Source organism: Perca fluviatilis, chromosome 11 (assembly GCF_010015445.1).
Source record: "Perca fluviatilis chromosome 11, GENO_Pfluv_1.0, whole genome shotgun sequence".
Taxonomy (NCBI): domain Eukaryota; kingdom Metazoa; phylum Chordata; class Actinopteri; order Perciformes; family Percidae; genus Perca; species Perca fluviatilis.
Window position 1 is genome coordinate 20,438,098 of NC_053122.1, and position 23,866 is coordinate 20,461,963.

General features: G+C 40.0%; 2 protein-coding genes across 5 annotated transcripts in view; one reads left to right on the forward strand and one right to left on the reverse strand.

The window, feature by feature from the left end:
• Window positions 1–369: 369 nt before the first annotated feature.
• Window positions 370–17,781, reverse strand: mmp16b (matrix metallopeptidase 16b (membrane-inserted)). Of its 4 annotated transcripts, XM_039816477.1 has the most exons (12): window positions 17,216–17,779; window positions 15,198–15,346; window positions 14,928–14,942; window positions 14,465–14,581; window positions 13,078–13,382; window positions 10,046–10,207; window positions 9,524–9,589; window positions 9,000–9,217; window positions 8,714–8,852; window positions 7,297–7,447; window positions 5,308–5,423; window positions 370–4,854 (listed from the first exon to the last, which is right to left on the reverse strand). In XM_039816477.1, exons 1-12 carry the CDS (start codon window positions 17,342–17,344, stop codon window positions 4,493–4,495), a joined length of 1,929 nt encoding a protein of 642 aa, XP_039672411.1. In that variant the 5' UTR covers window positions 17,345–17,779; the 3' UTR covers window positions 370–4,492. The 4 variants fall into 4 exon arrangements, with proteins under 4 accessions (XP_039672411.1, XP_039672412.1, XP_039672413.1 ...); XM_039816478.1 differs by lacking the exon at window positions 14,928–14,942 and having other exon boundaries at window positions 4,493–4,854; window positions 17,216–17,781; XM_039816479.1 differs by lacking the exon at window positions 9,524–9,589 and having other exon boundaries at window positions 4,493–4,854; window positions 17,216–17,344.
• Window positions 17,782–23,693: 5,912 nt separating this feature from the next.
• egfra (epidermal growth factor receptor a (erythroblastic leukemia viral (v-erb-b) oncogene homolog, avian)) overlaps window positions 23,694–23,866 on the forward strand; it is a 42,486-nt gene continuing 42,313 nt past the window's right edge. The window contains exon 1 of the mRNA XM_039816205.1: window positions 23,694–23,866. This exon is cut by the window's right edge and continues 100 nt beyond it. The gene's annotated coding sequence lies outside the window, so the exon portion shown is untranslated.

The following is a 23,866-nucleotide window of genomic DNA, read 5'->3' on the forward strand; positions in this document are numbered from 1 at the left end:
TATGCAGGTATACATATCAAGGATTTATCTGTATTTTTCTAACTATATAAACACATATGTCCGGTTTTTCTAAGATTAATGCCTAAAACAATTTGTTGGTTTGTGTTAGTGTGTGCTAATGCTCATTGAATAATTTCCTTCATGTAAAGTATGGTCAATTGCTCCTGCTTTGTCCAGTGCAAACAGAGTTAAATATATGTATTGTGCAAGAATTATTCAAAGGTTCCTAAATAAATACTTATTTAAAGTTGCATCTTATACCTTGCTTATTGTAGTGCATCTTCAGGCTGTCACTTTGTTGGAGAAGATTACTTGAGGTAATGAAGTATAAAACTTGCTTGTGTGTGAGAGCATGATACGAGGAAACACTCATTATGCACTTGTTTTATTTACAACACACAGCATTTTCTTTATCCATGAAATGAATGGCCCATTAAAAACAAAATTCTCCCAAGCAGACAATATACACTCTGTCTTTATGTACATATTATGCAATATGTTAAATTCTCACACACTATGACTTGGAGTATATACTGCATGTATCTGTGTATAAGATCTTGACTGCAATGATCTCAAAATGCTTCCTGTCCCTTCCGCACCCTTGCCTCTCTGGTGTATCGGCGGCTGTCTAATCGTCCCCATCTACTTCCCTTAATGACACTCCAAATTAGCCCTAATGTTTAGAAGTGTGTGTCAAGGCAGACGGAAAAAGCTTGGAGGAGTCTGGAGATAAACAGGGGCAGGTCAGAGCATTGACACTTCCCGCTTACACTCAGTCAACATCTGAAATGTCAGGTATCTCTAGTGATTTAAGTGTTAAAAAGAGCATTTTAAATACATAACCTTTTCAAGTTTTGATTTACCTCTCAAAGATGGAAAAGCATTTGCATCAGATGAATTGTTTGTTGTTGAGGCAGCAACAGAAGGAGGAGCATTACTTAGTAGTGGTATAACAAAAAAAAAAAGCTTCTTCCCCTCAGTACAATGCAATGCAAGATTTGAGGTGTTGAATGCAGAGGAATAAATATGGCAATAAATACAGAACTGACTCGCCATACTGGCCTTCATTAGTTCACTCTCGCTGGAGCCATCAGACCCTCACCACAAACACACAAACTGATAAGACATCAAACACAACACTGAGCCAAAGATTTTTGCTTCCACCTTAAATTATAGTTGTCAGGAATCAACATGGACATATATGCTCTGCAATTCAGCACTCCTTTATGAAAACCAAAGATGCTCCTGCCTTTAAAATGTCTACATGTTCTTTCATCAGTTTGATGGATTGGAAGAGGGAGGACCGGCTGGAAGCCGGTAGTTTCACATGGTTTATAAAAGATGACAGTTTGGATCTGTCTATGCATCCAACAGAAACCTGCAATGCTGATCAGTCACTTCATCTAACCATAATGTGAAATAGTCTGAATGTTCCATTAAAGAATGACATCTTGGTTTAAACAATGACATGCATTGCCCTTACTGTATGTAGGTTTGGTATGAAGTTTTTATCCTGTATGAATGATGACATGATAAAACCACATCTAATCATGCTCCAACCCATTTACCCTTCTTTAGATAATTCATGTAGACGTTCAAAATCTCTTAAATCCTTCTGTTATATGGCATAAATGGCATTGCCTTGATATCAACGGAAGATTACGTCAGATATCCTGTACAGTTGATATTGAGGACCATTTCAAGTAAAAGTAACAAAACCAAGGAGCACACATATATATTTAAAAAAAAAATCATATCATGAATGCTCACAGACAGGTCACCTGGCAAACTCTGAGAAACGCTACACCAAACAACCATATTGTAAATGTATGACAGCAATCAAAGGCAATTATGATGCAGTCTATTTCATTATGATCCAGGCTGTGTATTGCATTTACAATACAATACATGGGGACAGAAAAAGTTCCAGTTGAGATTAGCTCCATAGACCCCAGAGAGAGTCTTCATTTTGTTATGCTTTATATTGCTTATTTGTTTCTCATAGTCAGCTGATTAAACTCTTTGAAACATATTATGGTTTATGTATGATGTCATATATACGCAACATCATAGATCATGATATATATTTGAAATATTTGTCATCAGACTTAGTTTTGCTAGTTTTAGTATTCCGATATGCCTGTAAAATCCAATAGAGTAGTTCTATAAACATTTATTAGTAATTTGTTAATAAAACATAAGTATATATATTTTTTAATAATGGATAATTATAATTACAGTGCATAATAGAACCTGGTTCCATTATTGAACGCACAGGTTTAACTTTTTTCCTAACATCCAGAATTCAGACAACAGTAAGTTTCTTTATTTATGTGGATTCATTCCTGTTATTGTTTAGACTTATGTTTTCTTCTTTACAACAATTGTTTCACTTTGCATTTCCTCAAAACCTATTTGCAATACCTTGGTAAGAAGATAGAGCAATCTGGACAAAAGCACTGGCCACTGATACAAGGCTAATGGGTCTGTGGTAACTAGAGATGCAGTGATAATGACCTTTTAATAAGAAATAGTTTATATGTCTCATTTTACCCTTTCTGTGTCCTTTGCTATGTGAAATATCATGTAAACTTACAAACCTTGTAAAAAAAAAAAGTTGAGAAGAACAAACAAATATGGATTAATAAAGCTGTTTAAAATGCATGGGCTGACACAGTTTCGAATATTAGTGCCCAAACCTGGCATGAAAAAAAGGGAAGCAGGATGTGAGCTATTCAATAACTGACACTACAGTACAGTACATATATAGTGGGGGTAGTTACTGTCTCTTTCACACACACACACACACACACACACACACACACACACACACACACACACACACACACACACACACACACACACACACACACACACACACACACACACACACACACACGAACTAACCTTCCCTTTCTCTCTCATATGCTCCGGTGAGGCAGTAAATGAAAGCTGATAGCCTGCTTGCCATCAGGTATTTAGCACTGCTTAGCACATTTTCAAGAGCAACTGTCCTTAAGGTTCATTAAGTAACTTTCTTAAATATAACTTTTTGTCATATTTGCACAAACTGTTACTACTGACAGTAGTACATGAGACAGGTAACCTGTTCCTCTCCCTCTTCCTGGTGCTCCTAATGAGATTTGCAAGATTCCACTGTGCCCGAAGGAAAACAACCAATCAGAGCCGAGGAGTCTCTAACACAGCGTCAATGACTGCTCTGGAACTAAAAACTTAAACTATCAAACTAGGCAGCGCTGATAAATAAAATAAAATTTAATATTTAATTTAATTTTAATAAAATTAAAATAGGAATCAAGATTCTGTTACAGCATTGCTTATTTTTCGCCTCAAACGTTTTCAGAAACTTTAGTGTACTGTTTAGCTGTAGAATGAGAAGGTTTGTGACCCGACCTCCATGTTGAAAACTGTTGATCCGAAATCCAAGCATCCTAACAGTGATTGTGTGTGAGAGACTCCTCGGCTCTCATTGGACTAGAGTGAGGCAGAGGAAAATGATATTTTCACAGATTATCTGTCAGGAATAGTGACCGTTTGAGCAAATATGATGAATTTGTTTTTTAAATAAAAGTTACATACTGACCCTTTAACTACTGGTTTTGAAGTTGCATTATGGAAAGTAATGAATGCCTTTATTATACACTGTTTGTATTCCTACTGTCACTCAGTTCTCAGCTTCCACACCAGAGAAACAGAGAGAAAGAGAAGGGAGTTTAAGCAATCTGTGATTAAGGCAGTCTCATAAATATTGCAGAGGTTTTTGGCCCCTGTTTTGGAGATACACTGCCACAACAGTCTTGAGTTCCTAGCTCTTACTTACAGCTGCTTCCTATCCCCACAGATTACAGAGCAGACGGGTGGATGTGAATACCAATGGCAAAAAAGAAAAAATTAGTATGATGCCGCAATGTTCGATCCGTGGAGGAAAAACAACATCAAGCAGTAATCCTCTTTGGGAGAATAGGTCATATTTGGTTTGTGTATCAGTCCTCCACACAATGAATAATCTTTTACAGGGACCCTAAAGGAAAAAAAGCACAGCTCAGAGCAATGTAATTAAGAAATGAAAGTAAAGTAGAAGCCTATATCTAATTTTCCCACTGAAGTTAGTGCTAGGGGCTTTTTAAGCGGCGTGCAGAGACGAGGATAGACAAAGGTCCCACTTACAGTAGCTTAACTGTGTCTCACTTAATTGAGTTCATTCCAAGATACAGAAAAAAGTCAGATACATACATATTAGTTGGACACAGGAGATGTGGCTCCCTCACTAATTTAGTTGCGTTCTGCTGATCGTTTCGCTTCCTTGCAGCTTGTTAGTTGAGTTCAAGCAGCTTTAAAATCTGCCAACATGGCAATCCTTATGTACTGTACCCTTTACAGTGCTTCCAATTACTGTACTTAGGGCTTCAAGTAATAACTATACCTCTATCAGAGCTTCACACCCCTTTCTATACAGTGCGATAACAGTCCTTCAGACCCACTCCTGCATGGAGCGCTTGCAGTACAGTATGTGGCGCTGTGTGCTCTTCCTCCTGAACTGGAAAACGGTGTAGAGGAGGACCATCATGCAAAGCGCCAGGACACAGGGGATAGCGATGGCCACTGCTTTCTCTGTGCCCCCCGTGCTGTCCAGTTTGATGACAACGTCCACGTCACCATTGTCGTAGTGGCGTTCCTCCGCCACCGGGGGGTTCCAATCCCAGTCGGGGTCGGCAGGCAGACCGTCACAGCCCATGAAATCCCTCAGGATGGACCTTGGGTAGCTAGGCTCCACACGAAGCAGCTGGTTGTTGAACTTCCAGTACTCCTTTCCCTTGTAAAAGTAGGTAAAGCCTGCGGGGAGGTATTATGGGACACAACAAATTCACTTATAAAGATTAAATTTGCGAAGAGCAACTGTGCAGTAGATGTACCACTTTATCGTGCATTTTTGCTTGAGAAATGACTCTAAGGATTAGCCAAATTGATTATCAAAATAGTTTACAATGCATTTTCTTTCAATTCTAATTGTGCTCGAGTGTAGTGTATTGCAACATCAGTGTATGCATTGAGTTAATTTATTTCTATTTTTTTATCACTCAAAAATTTGCAGATGCTCTGATGTCTAATGTGTTTTAAACAGAGATTTAATACTGGTTTAAACATTTACATGAAAATACCAGACCAACTAGATTTCTCTTTTCTATGTAATTTAAGGTGTCACTCTTGATCTTTTTCTATGAATTTCACTGCGTCAGAGTGAAAAACTACTTAGGGTTAAGTCGGTTCTCACTGAAGCTGCCATACCGTTGGCCTTATCCACAAAAGCCCCCTGTGGAGAGTCAGGGATGCCCTTCCAGATGTTGATGGGTTTGGGATAACCTGGGTCCATGGTTCTCATGTCCTCATTGTACCTCCAGTACCTACAACAGGACAGACATAAACACAATCAGTCAGTGATGTGATCTTTCAGACACCTGACCCTGCAGCAACAGTGTGCTGATCTGGGTCAAGCCCAAGTAGGAAGAAATTACACATTCTTGCGAGTGTGCACAAATCCACACACACAAGCACAGATCATCAGCACAGAGTGATGAGAGTTGAATTAATCCAACAATTGGACTCAATTACCATATCCATCAATGCTAAAGCCCAATATCTATTTGTCAGTCTTCTAGAGTATACAAGGGCCACTAACTTCCTTAGTCTGGTCCTGTCAACCATCACCAGCATCCAAATCATCCTGGTGTTCATACACACAGCCTCTGTAAATGGGAAACACACACAAAGTGGCTCGGACCGAGCCATACAACACTATTCAATGGGAAGGTCCAAGGGAAGGCCATGGACGTATAAACAGAGGGACGGTAAATCTGGCACATGCTAACATTCTGAAGGCGCACCGACGGGTGGGCTGTATTTGTTTAGTTGTTGAGTTGCAGACTTCACCTTTAAATATGCTATGACACAAAATCGAAATAAAATATCAAATATCGTTGTCTTCAATAATGACAATGTAATGATATTTTGGGGGATTATATACATTACTCTGCAACAAAAGCTTACTAAGTTAAGAAGATGTTATTTCCTAACTATAATACAGATTTTAAGACCAGGAATCAAAGTTGTATTATGGTACAGCACAGGACTACTGCACACTGTGTTTGCAGCCAGACTTTAAAAAAAAGAAAGACTCAATCTGACCATTTAAAGATCTGCAACTGACTTGATTCAAAAAAACAGCGAAAGCGGTCAATCAATCATCCATACTTTGTTTATCTGTCTGGCAAATCTGTTTCAGGGGGTCGTTGTGATTGATCTACTTCTCATACACTAGCACTCACACACATAAATCTTGCTACACAGTGTCATTTCTTTGAATTAGAACAAACACCACCCTGTCACTGAGAGACAGAGAGAGAGAGAGAGAGAGAGAGAGAGAGAGAGAGAGAGATGAAATCATGTTTGAGACGATGGACAGAACGTCCTGTGTGTCATGATGTGCAGCAGCAGGTTGAGGGATGACATTATCATGACAAAGCATTTTGTCAGCTTTCACCACAGGGCCCTCTGACCTCTTCAGATATGATTGATCATGACAGATGAACAAACATGTGAGTCACATTGGTATACTGTCAAACTTAAGACCCTTGCAACGTACATAGATAAACAACACATCCTCTAATTGAATTTCTTTGGAAAGATTTTACTCCACTTCCAACTGCAGGTAACTGACTTCAACTGTGAATGAATCAATAGATGTATGCAAGTAAACAAAATAATATAAATACTTTACAGAAAAACAAACTCTGAAGTAACATGATCACAAATGTTGCTCTAATATTGGGTCATAATGGGTTGAATGCCAATAAGCAGCATGTTTCAGCTGTTAAATAGGCAATCAGCCTTTTCAAAGCAACATATGACAGCTTAGAGCTTCAAGGATGCCAGCTAATCTATGTCAAAATTGAAGACGCATTGATCAACACACCTGCACAATTATTAAATGTCATCATTTAATGTTCCAAACACAGACACACTGCATTGATGAAGAGGAACAGAAGGAAAGGAGCTGACAAATACTTACCTTTATTATTTTGACTGTAGTATCCACTCCTCAAAGTACTGTATTATACTTGTATATACCATTTGGTAAGACAGAGTCAATTTATTGGCATAAACAAAATACTTTAATTAAGATTTCAGCCATTGAATGTCCTCATAGTACTTTGTTTGCTCTGAGAGACTCCAGTTCTGACAAACTACTTAACTTCATAACAGTGCTAGTACACAGACCTGTCTCCTTTGAAGAAGTAGGTTTTTGCGACATCTTCCCACCAGACAGCTGTCTCGATACTCTGAGTGGGCATGCCGCTCCCGAACAGCGAGATGTCCTGAGGGTACGAAGGCTGGAGAGTTGTGTCCTTGAAGACCCAGAAACGGTTTCCTAAAATACACACACCAAGTTAGGAGGCTCTGGGACAAAGACATTATCATAAAGATGACCTTGAAAATTGCTCTAGACCGCACACTGCCGGCTCTCAGCTCATTCAAACCTTCTGTGTCTGTTGTTTTTCTTCCAGTGATTTTTTTCTTCCATGGAGTCTATTCATTTCTATCACATGATTTCAAAGGTAAGATGTATCACCTTGTTTACAAAATATCTGTACGCAGAAAAACTATGCAGTGTTGTCTATAATACAATAAACAGCAAGATGATGCTCTGAAGACAAGGCCACTGAGACTTGTTGTTTTCAGTTTTATTGAAGCTATTGTTGCATTTAATTCAGTTTGATCATAAATGCCTCAGGCAGAGTGAGGGGCGCTGCTGTGGTTGTGTGCTTGCAGGAAGTAGCTAGACACACACACACACACACACACACACACACACACACACACACACACACACACACACACACACACACACACACACACACACACACACACACACACACACATATGCAGTTAAGTCCCCCTGAGTGAATAAATAAAGCATGAGGCACTCTGATCCCACTGGGTGACAGATGTCATGTTAATCTGCCTGATGGACGGATGGCTGTACTGGATCTGCACCCGTTCTGTTTCCTTACAGAACGCAAAACAACCCCAAAGTCACCCGCTCAGTTGCTATAGGATAAAAGATTACTGTATGTTAAAAGAGCTCACAGATACACATGCACTTGTAGTGGTGGTATGCAATCAAAGTGTTATTTTTTGTGATTTTTCAGTTATTACATTATTGTGGTCTACAGTATATATCACAACTCTCAAATCTGGGAATAAAAAGTATGTTTACATTTAGTGTTTTCACCAAAATGCAAGTCTGATAAATCGGTTGAATGCATTTCAGTTCACCATAAAACATTTGCAAAGCTGATTTAAAAAAAATATTTTAAATCCTGCATTGTTTACATGCTGCTAGCTAGCAGCCTTCTTTTTCGTCGTATTTGTTAGTCCCTTGCTACTTGGTGCGTTAGCACTTCCATTTGTCAATCAGCGAAAAGGCATGAAACCGGTGGCAGAAAAATATGTATCACATCTCACGTACGCTCACATGTACATGTGTATCATAGTGCATTTGCAGAATACTAACAAAATGGGTACCCACTCAAAAACTGGTACTCAATAGCTAACTAGTGGCAGGGTACCTTTGAAAAATTGAAAACTGAAAACATATAACCCCAAAAAAGGAAAATTCTCATGCTTTTATTACCTTTGAAAAAGACAAACTTCCCTTCGCTATTTTCATACACAGCATCGATTTTGGGAGGCAAGCCTTTCCAGAAGTGGTTAATCTGCATGGGGTAGCCAGGGACTACTGAGTTGTCTCGTACCCTCCAAAACCACTGGTCCTATAGAAATGGATAAGGTAGAATGATCATCATCATCATCATCATCATCATCATCATCATCATCATCATCATTCATCATCATCATCATCACCACAAACAGCTTTAAAACCAGCAGACATGTTCACTCAGGCTGATGATCTACTCTACCTTGAAAACAAAAAGCTCCTGCCGGAGGATGGCCAGGGTGTTGAAGCCTCCATCACAGATGTTGGGTATGGAGTTGGGGTTGAAGGGCTTGGCCCCCTGTGGAGGGCGATGGGGTCTGGCATGGCGGTCATGCTTACGGGGGTCTGAAGGAGGGTGGAAGCGAGGAGGAGGGACCGTGGGTGGGGGCCTAGTAGGCTGCGGTGCTCTATCTGGTGGACCTAAAAAGACAGAAAAATACTGTACAGTTTTTCTGTATTTGTAAGATTTAACTATTTTTGAGACTGTCTTCAATGAGATATTAAATAAGTTTACTGTTTTTTGACCGATGCATCTTTAATGTTGGCACAGATTATTTGTTAGTTGATTCATGTTGGCTGTCCTCTTTAACAGCGGACAAATGCTGCTTACATCAACTAATATGACTGAATGTTGCAGCAGAATTTGTAATACTGACTATATCATTGCAGGGCTTCAGTATCAATAATATTTACCAGCCGCGACAGCGACGCTGGTTTTGTTTTCACCTTGTGAGTCTGTGTGTGTGTCATCATGGCAAAATGTTGTCCTGGAGACACCTACTGAAGCGGGAACTACCACAGAAAAAGAGAAAAAGTAGAAGAATTTGAGTAATTTGCTCTGTGTTTATATGTCTGTCTGTCTGCGGACAGATTTTGTCACCGTGATAGCATCCCAACCGTGCAAGATGGAGTCACGAAACTTTACAGGTGTGTAGTTGAGATCAAAAAGAAGGCCGAGTTCAAGGATGGGTGTGATCCAAGGGAGGGGGGGTAAGAGTTAGGCAAGGGCCACTAGCCCTACACTTTATGCCACTGGCCTGATTTGGCTTCACGGCTGATTTGATCCCATTGCAAGATGGTCTCTAGTTTGTAATATGGCTTTAAAAAAAGTGTTGGAACAATATAATGCATATGTAGCAATGCTCTAAAGGGCTCTAACTACTTACTAACTGCTAGAATTTACAGAAAAATAGTTGTTTGTCTTTGTTCAACTTCTATATCATATTAACATATGAAACAGAGGGTTACCATAGATTTTCTGGATGCCCTGCAGGTCATCATGAGGTAGTTTGAAGTTCTCTGTGTCCATGTACTGGTAGAAAGGAGCCATGATAGCGGTGGGGTCGTTAGAGTGTTCCAGACCGAGGGCGTGGCCCAGCTCATGCACCGCAACCAAGAACAGGTCATTACCTGGAGCGGAAGAGGGTATTGTTAATGCAAAAACACTCAATCATATATGGCACACAATAAAGTACATACAATAAATAAGAGGTGGAAAAGAATAAGTGTTACTTATGTGTGCCATGATGAAACAGAAGAAGAAAATATACACCCATTAACACAAGAGACAGGCATAATAAGCACAGAAACATCACTAAGAAATAAGATTTGTATGGACATTAGATTTTTTACAATTACTGGACATCTATATAGACAAGTGGCTTTATAGATGCCCAGTAATTGTATCCGTAAATCCATAGTCTATAAATTATTGTTGTTCCACAAGCTGCTATTGTGCCACTGTAACATGGCTAAAATGAGGAATCATTCCAAGAAAGATTAGACATACGTGGGCGCATACGTACATGCTGGCACAATAAAATCAAACTTCAAGTGTTGTAGTTACTACTTGATTAGTCAGTCAACAGAAAATTAATCGTCAGTGGTTTTGATCACCAGTTAACCATTTAAGACATTTATCAAGCAGAGAATGCCAAATATTTGCTCGTTCTAGGGTCTTTCATAATTAGAATTTGCTTCTTTTCTCAGGTTTATATCATTGTAGATTGACTACCTTTAGGTTTTGGACTGTTGGTTGGACACAATTGAGCAATATTTCAACATTGTATGGACAAACCAGTAAACAAATTGCTAACAAATAACCGGTTGATTAATCAACAATGAAAATAATCATTACTTGCACCTCTCTGGGCCAGACAACTTCCATTGAGCTAATGTGGTCCAATGAAGTGCAAGTAAATATTATTGAAGGTAAAATGCTTGGCTCCATAATAGCAAATACACCCCCAGAGAGCCGAGGGACACACACTCACGTTGCTGCCCTGGGCACCAGAGAACAGTAGAAACACAAACATTCATATAATGCACCTATACACATGTCGGCATTGAACAAGGAAACATTTTGGTTCTATTTTGTATCACATTCAAACAAACAAGACAAATGAAAAAAGAAAAATGCCAGTGTCTATGGTCAGCATTCAGCTCATAGTGTCAACCTGATTTAGAAAGAAGAACACCATTTATGTACAGCTTGTGACTGAAGCTGTCCCCAGGAGATTGTTGCCCTTTAAAACATGATATCCACTCCTGCCAGCAGCGCTGCACAGACCAACCACTGACCCTGCACAGACCAACCACTGACCCTCAGCCAGCAGCTAAAAGGTTACACCTCCCCCTCCCCCATTTATCTCACACACCCAGCCTCTTCCACCAAACCAAAAATGTCCCATAAAGACTCCCAGGAGACAGGTCGGAGCTACCATTAGCGCACATGTCAACATGCAACATTTACATTTACACTGCTATGAAAGCCCATTAAAGGTTGCACATCTTCCCAGACACATAAGCAGAGACAGAAGCTTTTCAGAACCAGCCTCAGCACTCCACATGGATAACCATAGGACACTGTGCAAGGGTGAACATGAATTTGACTTGGAAGTCTGAGACAATTACCATTGGAGTATAAGAACAAAAGAGAGAGAGAGAGAGAGGGAGTGGAGCTGATGGGTGGCAAGCAGTTTCCCAGAACAAACACAATGTGAGCTGTTACCCTTCTCTTCCACTAATGGGAGGATAGAATGTAAGCGTATGGCACATGGGTATTAGCAAAGCAGCCTGGTGGTGCTCTGACAAGCCTGGCGCCCTGTAGGTAGGGTAATTAAAGTGTGTGTGGATGCACGGCTAAGAAAGGCATCTTATCTCCCTCTCTGGGATGCTGCACCCTGCCAGAATCCACATTGGCAGGCTGGCCTACATTGCATGATATGTGGGCCACTGTTACAGTATATGTTATAATATAATCCATAATAACCAAACCTACCTTTATCTATCATAAGATTATCCAAAACAATATGACATAACACAACACAACATAATATATAATATTACATAAGATGAAACAACATGACACGGCACAACTCATAATGACCTAACCTAACGTAGCCTATAATAAACATTACTCATAACATAACCTAACCTAACCTAACCTAACCTAACCTAACATAACCTAACATAACATAACAATATAACCCATACTAATCTGACTTAACCTAATATATCCATGAATAGCATAATATAACATAATTAACATCATAAAATCCAAAGTAAATCAACTTATAACTTATAAACACATAAAATATGATTACATTACATAAAATCATATCACATTACTTTGACATGTTGTAATGGCATGTTGTATACTGTATATATATGCCACTTTTCTGCTTTCTGTCACCTCTCTCGCATACCACTGAGCTACATCAAATTCACTAAAAACAGAATAGCAATAATCATGTGCCAGCAACCAATGTGCTAAAAATAGCATAGCTTTCTATCCTGTCATATGCAGAAAACAAAAACAAAATCCTGACAGATGGGGTGATGCATCTTTAGAGAGCGCAGCCCGATCAAAGAAATCTCTGCTTTTTTTCTTTGTTTTTGGTTAAGCATCCCTCATACTCTGCCCTGTGATACCATTTCTGTTATATTGTCCTCCTGCCTAGCCATCTGTATTTCCAGTTTTTTCTTCCCATCAGTCTTTATCTGTCTCTCCTGATGACTTCTCTTTTTTCTGTTTCTCAATGCTTTCCTCATACCTTCCACACCCCTTAACTTGTTTACTTATGTAACAGCCAACATTATTTAACAACCTTCTTTCTGTACTTTCTTCCCTTATCTTAACCCCTCCCTTTACAATTTCCTTTCCACACTCCTGCTGTAGTTTCTCCTTACTTTCGCTTTCCTCACTCATTTGTAGCCTTGTCTTACTACTTACTACCACCACTTCCTCTGTCTATAGATTTAGGTTTAAACCCCTTTACCATCATGGTTTGGGTTCCCCAGGGTCCAGGGCTCATCTGAATCAAAGTGTGTGTCCCCTCCTATGCCTGGGCCCGGGAAATAGGCATGGGCGAGGAATCCCCCCTCCCCGTCGAAGGGTGAGCTGTCACCATGAAAACCCGAAGCGAAAATGATGGTGATGTCCACGTCACGCCTGCCAGTCTCCAGTGCGCTGTATGGAACGGCCTCAAAGCGTAGGGGAGTCACACCCTGCCACACGTCAAACGCCCGCCGGATGGCATCGTGAGTCTCCCGGGCGCCCACCTTTGGTGTGACATTTTTTATGCTGTGGGAAGAAAGAAAGCAAATCGATTGTAAAGGCTGCAAAGAGGTAGAGGCTATGAGGCTGAGAAAATGCTCTGCACGCTGTAATTTACATACTGTGTTCATAGTAGACATGGGTGTACATGGTGCAACAATCATATATCATCTTAAATTACAGGGAACAGAACATTCGGGAGAAGTGAAAATAAAATATATACTGCATCAACCCCATGCCTCGTAATCCAATTCATTTTGAGTGAACATATTTTACTTTTCAAATTAAGGAGACACTAAAAAAAAAAGTTGCACTTGACAGAACTATTTCAAGCCTGGCAGCTTTTACTGAACTTTTAACACAGCAGTCGTTATCAGTCCCTGGCAGGCAAAGAGGCGTGGGAAATCTTCTCCCTCTCTTGCCACTCATTTTCGTGAATAAAGTGCAGTCAGCAGCAGCACTGGCTCAGCACTGATTGACATTCCATTAGGAGAGGTGGCTCATCAATTCAAATTCATGGAGGAAGGAAGGATTTGAATAAATTGACAGTGTTATCGTCTATTACTGCTGTAACCTGTCAATTTGCAGTTGTGCCAGAGACCCGTTTATCAGTTCTCCTCAGAACCTATTAAAAGCTGGAGCTTAATCAGGCGAGATAAGATGAGAGTGTGAATATTTCTGCTGAGATTACGGACAATTTACACTCAGGAATTTCAAACATTTTTATATGAGGTAGAGGAAAGTCATGCTACATATAAAAAGAATACATGGAAAAGGATTAAAAGAAACTGCCTGATTCCATTTTTCATTTTGTCAGCAAGCTATTTATAAATTGGAAAGTAAACATACTCACAGCCCATATGGGCACATGTGTGAATCTGAACGTGTGATGTTGACGATATTTGTGTGTGCGTGTGCCCCCAGACATGTGACATATTTGCACGGTTTCTATGACAACACAGAGCACGCGATCCCAGGTGGTTAAAGAGGAGGAGATGAGAGACAGAGGAGAGCTGAGAAAATTAACACTGTCACATCTGAAACCTACAATAAGCGCTTTTACTGTAAGCTCAATGGTCGCTATGACAACTGCCTCCACTATCTCTTACCTGTAGGTGATGTGTGTACGCTGCCACTTCTGTCCTGTCAGCGCATATCTCCGCTTCCGTGACCTCGAAGCACTTTTAAATTTGTCCGGAACTCCACAGCGAGGCTTTTGCATCCAACTTGGAGAAGAGAAGAGAAGAGAAGAGAAGAGAAGAGAAGAGAAGAGAAGAGAAGAGAAGGTGACTCAAGTTTGCTAAATAAAAGTTGGGAGGCAAACACCATCACAAGACAACATAAAGCACTGTAGTGAACTCAGTAGTTCTCTTACTGACATAATCACAGCAGCAAATTAAGGACGTGTTGTACAAAATACCACTAAATCTACTCCAAACTACAGTCAATAATTCTCAATGAGGGCTGAGAGAAAATCAAGAGTTTCATGTTTTCTCATTCATACCACATCGGATTATCAAGATTACAGAACACACATACTGTAATACATATAGGCAAAACATTAATTCTCACCTCAGCGTGATATCACTGCATCATCATGCAAAATGAGAAGAAGGAAAAGTGTTAAAACCTTCCTCTGAGGTTGTTTCAGATGATGTGATGGGAGGTGAAATGAACATCTCTATTTCTGTCCTTCACTAAGTCATTGCAATATTGATAGCCATTCTGTTTGCATTTTTTAAATGAATGAGCAGAACATTTGCATTAATGTGACATCAATTGCCTGGTGAAAGTACATGTGCACCCCAGCTTGAGTTGTACAAGTGTGTATAGCCTACTCACTCCTTGGTTTTCTCATCCAGTGTCCCTGTGACATTGAGACCATAGACACGCTGCATGGCAGCGATGGCTGAGTGCATGGTTTGGGCCGAGCGCAGGACAGACATTCCCGGTTCTGTGCGGGGAAGGTAGCCATACCTCTGTAGCCATCCCTGCGAGGGGGAAGAAGGAGAAAAATGTGTGCCATATCGTGGCTATTTTAAAACTTTCTTTAGACTCTTTGCCTTTATTAGAAAACCTCACAGTAGAGAGGAAACAGGAGGAAAGAGATTAGGAGATGACATGTGAAAAAAGGTCCTGAGCTGAAATCACATCCAGGGCGTTGTACATTTGCATTTTGCAAGTGTGTTCGGATAATAAATGAGTTAATCATCTACTACGATGTACATGTATCAACCCGAGCTGTCAAAAGTCAAAGGCTATAAAAGAAACAAACCCCATTTGTTGCAGCTATGAACTTGAATTTCCTTCATTTTTTGTTTGATTAGATCAGGTCTCACATATAACTGTTACAATATATTCTCTTTTTTAGCATTCATATTTCACTTAATGCTGGGAGGCTGTCTAGTTCAAAAACAGACCACAGACATTCCTTCACCGCAGTGGTTGGGGTACCTTGTTCAAGGGCACAGTAGCTGTTTAAATGAGGGCAAAGTACAATTTGTTTAGTTACCCTACCCAGTGTTCCCAGTAAGTGGCCAATCCCATAATAAACATCAATAAAATATGAATGCAGGTTATTCATTCTGCATCTAACAAAAGGCGGTGAGGTGACTAACCATTGCTACAATACTTTTTACATTATTATTGCAAGAGATCAAACTGAGAATGAGCTGCTGTGGTTATAGCTATAATTACCGTCACAGAAGCTTTAATGAAATACTTCACAGAATTTGTAAGTAAATAGTCTATTGTTTGCAGAAACTCAGGCTCCAGGCTCCCTGGACATCAGTGAAACTGTTTGCATCTGAATCCCTCCCAGTGACCAGTGTTTGTGTCTTGTGGCTGCCGGTCAGCATGTGCAGGACTGTGGCCCTGCCTCCTCTTGCCCTACACAGCGAGAGTGCGACTTGACACAGAGGAAAGAGGTGAGGCTGAGCATCATCCAGGGGTCACTGCCAGACTCAATCCTGAAGCTGAGAGGCCACGAGGTGCCCATGCTATCCACAGCTGTCCACACGCCTCCCCATCACCTCACACAGCCTATGAGATATACGCTCCAGCTAGCTAATCTGACTAGCTGTCTCTAAAGTCCATCCCTCCCCCTTCTGCCTCGATCCCTCTTTCTGCTGAGCTAAACACCTTGTTTATTCCTTTTTTTTCCCTCCTCTCTCCTGTGGGCGTGTTTCCTGTGTGTGTTGTTTGTTTGTTCAAAGGCACAGATCTCAGAGAGATATCGGGCAGATTTCAGTGAGCCATAAAATTGAATAATGATGTGTTTGTGTGACTGTCAGCCTCAGCATTTAATTTCTTTAGAGTGGTGGGAGGGGAGCCTGAGGTGAGGATGAAAATGACATAAATTAATAAGGTACAAAAAAGCAAATCCTATTATGCAGCTTGTGTCTGCAAATGTTTAATCTCCTCCAGGATGCTGCCAAAGCATGTCTGACTTTATGTTGGCCTGTCACAGAACTATATCCAGCAAAGAAAGCATTATGCTGTAGGACATCTCAGTTAAAACAGACCACTCTTATCTGGGTTGCACATTTGGGATCAGTGGGCTGGATCAGCTCAGCTCATGGACCGCAGTGTAATAAAATGAGCATCCTTCTGTTTCATTGCACTCTACAAATGAGGAATGCGTGATATTTTCGCCGTTCAGTGCGTGAGCTATCCTGATAGGCTTACAATGTATCCATGTTATGCTTTATGGTTATTGTGCACGGATAGCGTGGGGAGTCGATATATAGGCTATACATATAGGCTATAGCCTTTAAGTGTTTTTCACGCTGAGGCAGATGATGTGGAGGAGAGCGCGCGGTCATTTATGATAACCAGGGAGGGAAGGCCATTTATCTTACCTCAACGCTGAACTGATGATCCTCCTCTCCGGACACAGCACACGAAATCCAAAGCAAAAAATGCAAGCAGAATGCTGCCGCGTAAAAGCAATCCGATGGTTTTCTTTTACTGGAGGATACTAAGGTCATAATGACCTGTTTTTCCCGAGTGTTTATTAGAAGAAGCCGCCCGTCTGCTTTGGCTCTTGTGTCAAATTAAAATCATCAGGCGAGCTGTCAAGGCAGAGTCCGATGAAAACGAGAAAAGGCCCCCGCTTTTTTAGAAAATCCCGATGGTGGCATGCAATGTTCCGATGTCAAGCAGAGATAACGCGGCATGTTAGACCCGCTGCCCTCGCCATTCTTATTTACATCAGGGGCTACATCCATCCAGCAGCATCAATGGCCATGTACAGTACCCAGTCTGCGCACAAGATAGGCTACCTCCCGACTCGACGCCTGCGCTTTGATTTCTCACACAGCGCAGCGCTGCTTGGCAGCATCATGAGAGCTGCCCTACAGAGTGTAGGAGAGATGAAATGCCATTCTTCAGAACTGCCTGCACGTTTGACTTTTACATTGCAAAGACCACGGCTCTGTGCACTTTGAGTCACACATGTGCAGTGAGATGGTTGATTCTTAAATACAAAGGCCTAGATCCAGATTATGGACAGATTTAGCTTACATTCCTCTGCTGATGCCCTTTATAAGCCATAAAGCATCATTTGGCTTTATGTGCACTGACACAACTGCGTAGTGACCCCATAATTAAAAAAAAAAAAAAAAAAAAAAAAAAATATATATATATATATATATATATATATATATATATATATATATACTCTGCACCTTGCCAATACTTGATAACTTAATCAATCATCTGATCTTATACAGCAACGTGTGCACAGTTAGACATCAGGACAAAAGCTGACCTTTAGTGTAATTATGCTCAGTTATGTTAAAGTACTATCTGTCCCACAGTTTACCCCTGTGTTGATCTCTGCCCTGGAGACCCAGAACAGACTACCTGACAGCTTCCATTATAGCTCCTACTGTACCGCTCTTTATAGCCCATGCATCAACAACCTGCCTCAAGCAGAGGAGCCACACGATGGCGGTGTTTCATTGAGGAATATGGCCGTTAGCTGTTTGCTTGCAAACCTCTGAGGGCACAGGACACACTGAAACCTGAATCCACCCCACATGAACTAATGAGCAGAGAAATTGATCTGAGATTAATTTGATATGTCAGGCAGAAAGAGCATATGGAAAGGAATGAAGAAGGAGCTCATTAAATGTTTTTTGTTTTTTTATATTTACTACAGCATTCCTTCAAACAGCAGCCATCTCAACTGTCTCTTTCAGGAGCAGTGACTCCTGATTCTGAATCTGATGTTGCCCTGGCCAAAGTGTGGCTAACTGCAGAGAAATCTGCATTTTAGTTGATTACATCCATGATCTCTTTCTATCAATCACTAAGAGAGAGTTGGAATGAAGATCATCTGCCAAGCTGACACATGTGGCTTGGCAGTTTTCTGCACTGTAAACAGTCAATCTTTTGATCCTTTTTATTCACACTTGTGAATGACTCAGAGATTCCTGTAGTTAGGGACACTTTCTCATCACTGATTTGATTGGATCTGAAGGACAGGGCCACCCTTTGCCGGAAAACCATGGCACCAGCTGTGGGAATGCAGACCCTCACCCCACAGTCAGCACCAAACCATCCTGTCCAAGAATATCATAAAAAGCACATTTTGACTCGGAGTCTCATGCCCGAACAGGGACCAAATAGGTTGCAGCACGTACAGAGCACCTGAATGAATAAAGACAGGTTCAGTGAAGCTTGACAATAGCTCTTTTATCTGTCATAAATATTTGATCTCAATAATTGATAATGACTGTTATAATAACTCCTTTACACTTAGACATTTTATCTTCAACATTTGTTCAAAACCATATTTTTCACCCTAGCAAATGCCTTAACGGGTATGCAACCCTGCATTTAAATACACATTTATAATATAACAATAATTGTCAAATAGAATAGACTGGAATGAAAAATACTATATTGTCTAATTATTTGTCTACTGGCATTTCATCAGTCTATTTGATTAAATTTTTCACTGTCAACTTGATTTTTTAAACATTGTTTTATTGCTTTATGTTTGGCTTTTGTAAAGAACTTGCTGATAAATTAACTGTATCACTATTATTATGATTATTATTATTATTATTATTATTATTATTATTATTATAATATGAATGTTTGAAACCTGAACAGACAAAACTGTCAGGAAATCATTCACATTACTCATAACTGCGAACAAGGTGTTCCATGTTATGAAACAGGATGTGACAGGTTGAGAAGTTGAGAAAGGGATTCCTATTGGATTAAAACAGGTTCATTCATTTACTTTGAGGTGTTTACTGTGTAACCCAATGGGCTGCCATGGAGACCACATGCTCTGGCAAGTGAAGATGGCTCATAGCCAAAGACCAGGGGCCTCTTCAGGAAATGGTAAAACACAGAGCAATAAGATATGCACATGTTTTATCGTTCTTCATAGGAAGAGAAAACAAAGTGTGTGTGTGTTTGTGTGTGTGTGTGTGTGTGTGTGTGTGTGTGTGTGTGTGTGTGCGTGTGTGTGCATGTATGTACTCTCTATCACAAAACAACAATTAATTTATCCATTCAAATATTTGACTATACTATTTAAGTTTAGCTGAAGGAGAATTTCCTTTATGGGGGCAGATGGTGAGATACAAAGTAATCTCACTGGCTTCTTAATTAAACCTAATTAATTGGTACTTGACAGTTTGTTCTGATCGCCTGAGGCTCTTCAGCCATACCGCTGAAAACAGGATTTACAAAGCTATTATTAAAGCTTTTATGGATTCAGGCACATCTAATCCATGTCTTATCTCACATGTCAGCGATATGGCAGCCATGACAAGTCCCTAAAATACTGCAGAGATTCACAAAAAGGAAAGCTGAAATTAAACATTTAATTTGATTACTTTTGGAAGCACTATCACTCAATATAACCTACAGCTTTGTGGATTTGCACAAAGGTTTTAACATTCTTCCAGGCTTTAGATATTTTGTATTATTTGTTCTTCGGGCAATAATTAAATAGCCTACTTTTGCTAAGTACTTCTCAAATGAATTGCATAACAAAATAACAATACTGATACTGAAAAAGTTTTATGATCCATAAAGTTGTTAGGATCAAAATAGTTTTGATACAAAAAGTTTGTTGTATGCTGATGGTTTTCTTCTTCTTCTCCTCCTTTGTTGTCTGGGCTGTAGAACACTTTTGGTCAACTGCATCGTGTGTAGAGAACCCATAGAAATAAAATGGTAAAATTAATTTGATTTCTATGAGAGAGCCGTATAAATAGTGTTGAGTTGAGTTCAGATGCAAGACAGTAGATTCAGTTGAAAAAAAATCTGAAAGTATCACATTGAATTAAAGGTCCCAAAACGTTTTATTATTTATTTTTTTGCAAACAATTTTTCAAAATCATGATAACTATTTAGTGATATGACGTTTCCCCAGCCCTACTTATTCTCATGGCTTAACTTTAGATACACTAGTATGTCTGTTGTCTGTTTGGGTGGATGCAGCAGATGTTGTGCCTTTCGGTGACATTGAATCCTATATGATCACATATGTTTCTTGCTTCTGCAGCTCATCTCTACTACAGTATATACAAGACACTCACAAATGGTCATGTTGTTAGTGGGGGTTGGTACATTCCCGTGCAGGTTTTTCTTCTTCAGAAATGTACTGAGATGTTACTGGTGCATCTGGGCCCTGTCATGCAGATCAGACTTCAGATCTTCAGGACGAGTCGTCTCCCCTCACAACACAGTCGCATAGCCTTTCTGCCTCACGGAACCAAAAGACTGCTCGTGTAAACATTATCTGTTTGGCTTTTACTGTATCTGAAAGAACTCAAATATGAGCTGCATTAATTAGCATATACTGCTAATCCAAAATGTCCCTCAGGTACTGAACATAGAAGATGGAAAATGTAAAAATATTGCAAGGTGGGACATGTACTAACCATACTTTGCCAGCCAGTAGCTGTCATCTCTCCTCTCGCTCTTTCTTCTTCTCTCTCCCTGGTTCTTTTTTTCTTTTTCTTGTCTCTCTTTTGAATCCCCAGTGGTCTGGCCATTATTCTCTGTTTGTTTAGTGTTTCTGCTTGGCTGACAGACAGCTGTGGTGTGAGGCTCTGCCTGTGCAAAACGCACAGAGCCCCATGACTGTGATGGATGGTGATATGAAACACTTACAACTAGGACGGCTTTCTTTCTTACTGTGGAACATTTCATAATTGAGATGTTGACCAGCGGTGTAGAAATTGGCTGCTGGTGAGAAGCCAAGGTGATTTCTTGACCTTTCTTTTTCTTGTTATGAGCCTCCGTTGTGGCTCAGTGTGTGGCAAACCTTGGTTCCAAAACATTTCAAACCCACCCCTGGGTATATTCAAATATATGACCCTAAAATGAAGCGGAAATTTGATTTTCACTAAAAGTAAAACTGCAATATTTGACCTCTCTTGTTCCTCTTTATGAGACTTGAACTATTTAATAGTGCCTAACGTTTTCACTCAATGGAGCTCCTTCAGTTACCACTTTCCCCCCTGACTTACCAAAATGACAAAGGCCATGAATTTCCCAATGACAGTACTGAGAACAGTCAAACTTGCAGTTGCATCACATCCACAGCATAATGAAAATAGCTTGCTGTGCCGTCTCCTATGAAACGTTAGCCTAACATTAAGTAATTTCTCCTCGAGGAAAATGGTCATAATTTCACCCAACACAATAACCTCTTCCTCCAACAGTACAACCAAAGACGATTTGCTGAGCCATTAGGCTGCGGTAATGAAATAAACACCAGTGTGAGAAATGATTTCTATCACTCCTGTCCCCATAGAGTCTGATTGGTATACAACAACAAACACATTCAAGCATCTTGACATCCAATTAGACTCGACTCCAATCAGACGGACACTCATCTAGACATTTTGTGCATTAAACCTCTGCATGACTCTGATACTGAGGGCTGTCTTTCATGCATGCACATCTGCACAGGGACTGCAGATTCAAATGAGCTATATAGCTAACTCTGGCTCTACATATGTGTTGTGCATGGCCCCTGTTAAATGTACTAATAAACTAAACTAATAAACAACTAAATAAATACGGGTGAAATGGTGATTTTAAGATGCAAGAACTTACTGTTGAGCTTAGCTGTTATAGGCCAAATTAAATGAAACGTCCCAGATGACTCATCATTATAATTTCTTTAATTTATAGGTGTTCACCTGAGGGACACTTACATTTGATTGTGTGTGTGTGTGTGTGTGTATATGTTTAAGTGTGTGAAAATAAACAAAAAGTAGTAATTTGTCTGTAAAAATGACCCTTTACCTCTGGCTACAGTTTTTGATAATGCTCAGCATCACTGTCATTCGTAGAGCTTCATCTCAGATAATTTGTGTTGTTTCAGGCTTTGCAGTATATAGACTCGACCAGTCCTCACAGAGCATCATTGTCTGAATAACATAAAATCAGCTTTTTTTCACAGCAAATATTTCATCATGACATAGCAGAAAAAGCACCGGTCGAATACATAATATTAAAATGATTCCACTCCAATTGCCTGTTCCAGGGTCCTGATATTGCACATGCTCACTTACTGGCTTAATGACTTACGGGACACTTAATGGAACTGAGCCATCGTTAATGTTATTAGTTAAACTTAGTTAAAGCTCATTATTTTGTTTTCCTTTTCATACTAACAGGGGCAAAGTCGCATCAAAAGCCTAAGTCCCTATAGAAATATCATCAGATCAGTATGCCAAGGGCAACTACCACCCACTCACTCTGAACTATAAGAGCATTAAAAGCAGGAAGAGAAGGAAACCCAGTAAAACACATTCAATATACCTTTCTAACTGCAAAAAAAGCTAATATTCATACTTTTTTTATTTCATGCTAATTGTTAAACTCCCAACTTGGACTAGTGTAGTGTACTGGAGCTAGACTTATAAATATCAGCCGATATAGCTTTTTGCATAATATCCATATCAGCATATCAGCTCAATACCAAGCACTTGCAGAACAGAAATGCCAAATTTATGTTTGAGGTAATTATAGGGAGGGAGGGAGGGTCTCCCCATCTCATCCGCCACCCAACTTACTGTATCTAAGTTGAATGATTTCAAGGTAAAAGACCAGTGTTTTTACTGTAGGATGTTTATCCAGGGTTTAATCACTGCATCATTGAGAGTAGGCTAGTAGTTTGGGGATGACAGCAATAAATAACTATAGAAGTACCTGTGTTTTTAGTGCTACTACACAACAGTGTGCACATTGTCTTTCTGAAAACCATCCCTGCCTCTGCCTCGGCTACCTGAGCAGTTTGAGAGGCGCATCCTCCCTCTTGCTGACGTCAGAGCAGCCAGTAGTTTGTCCTCGCTGCACGAGCTCGGACTGCTGGAGATATCTGCGAGGAGGAGGAGCTGTCAAAGTTTGAGTTTCCCAGAGAAGGAAAAGTCTTTTACTAAACGAGAAAAAAAAACTAAAGAAAGATTTTTCAGTTTTGATAAAGCGGAATATCGCGTGTTGTTGGCATGGAATGACACCTTCTC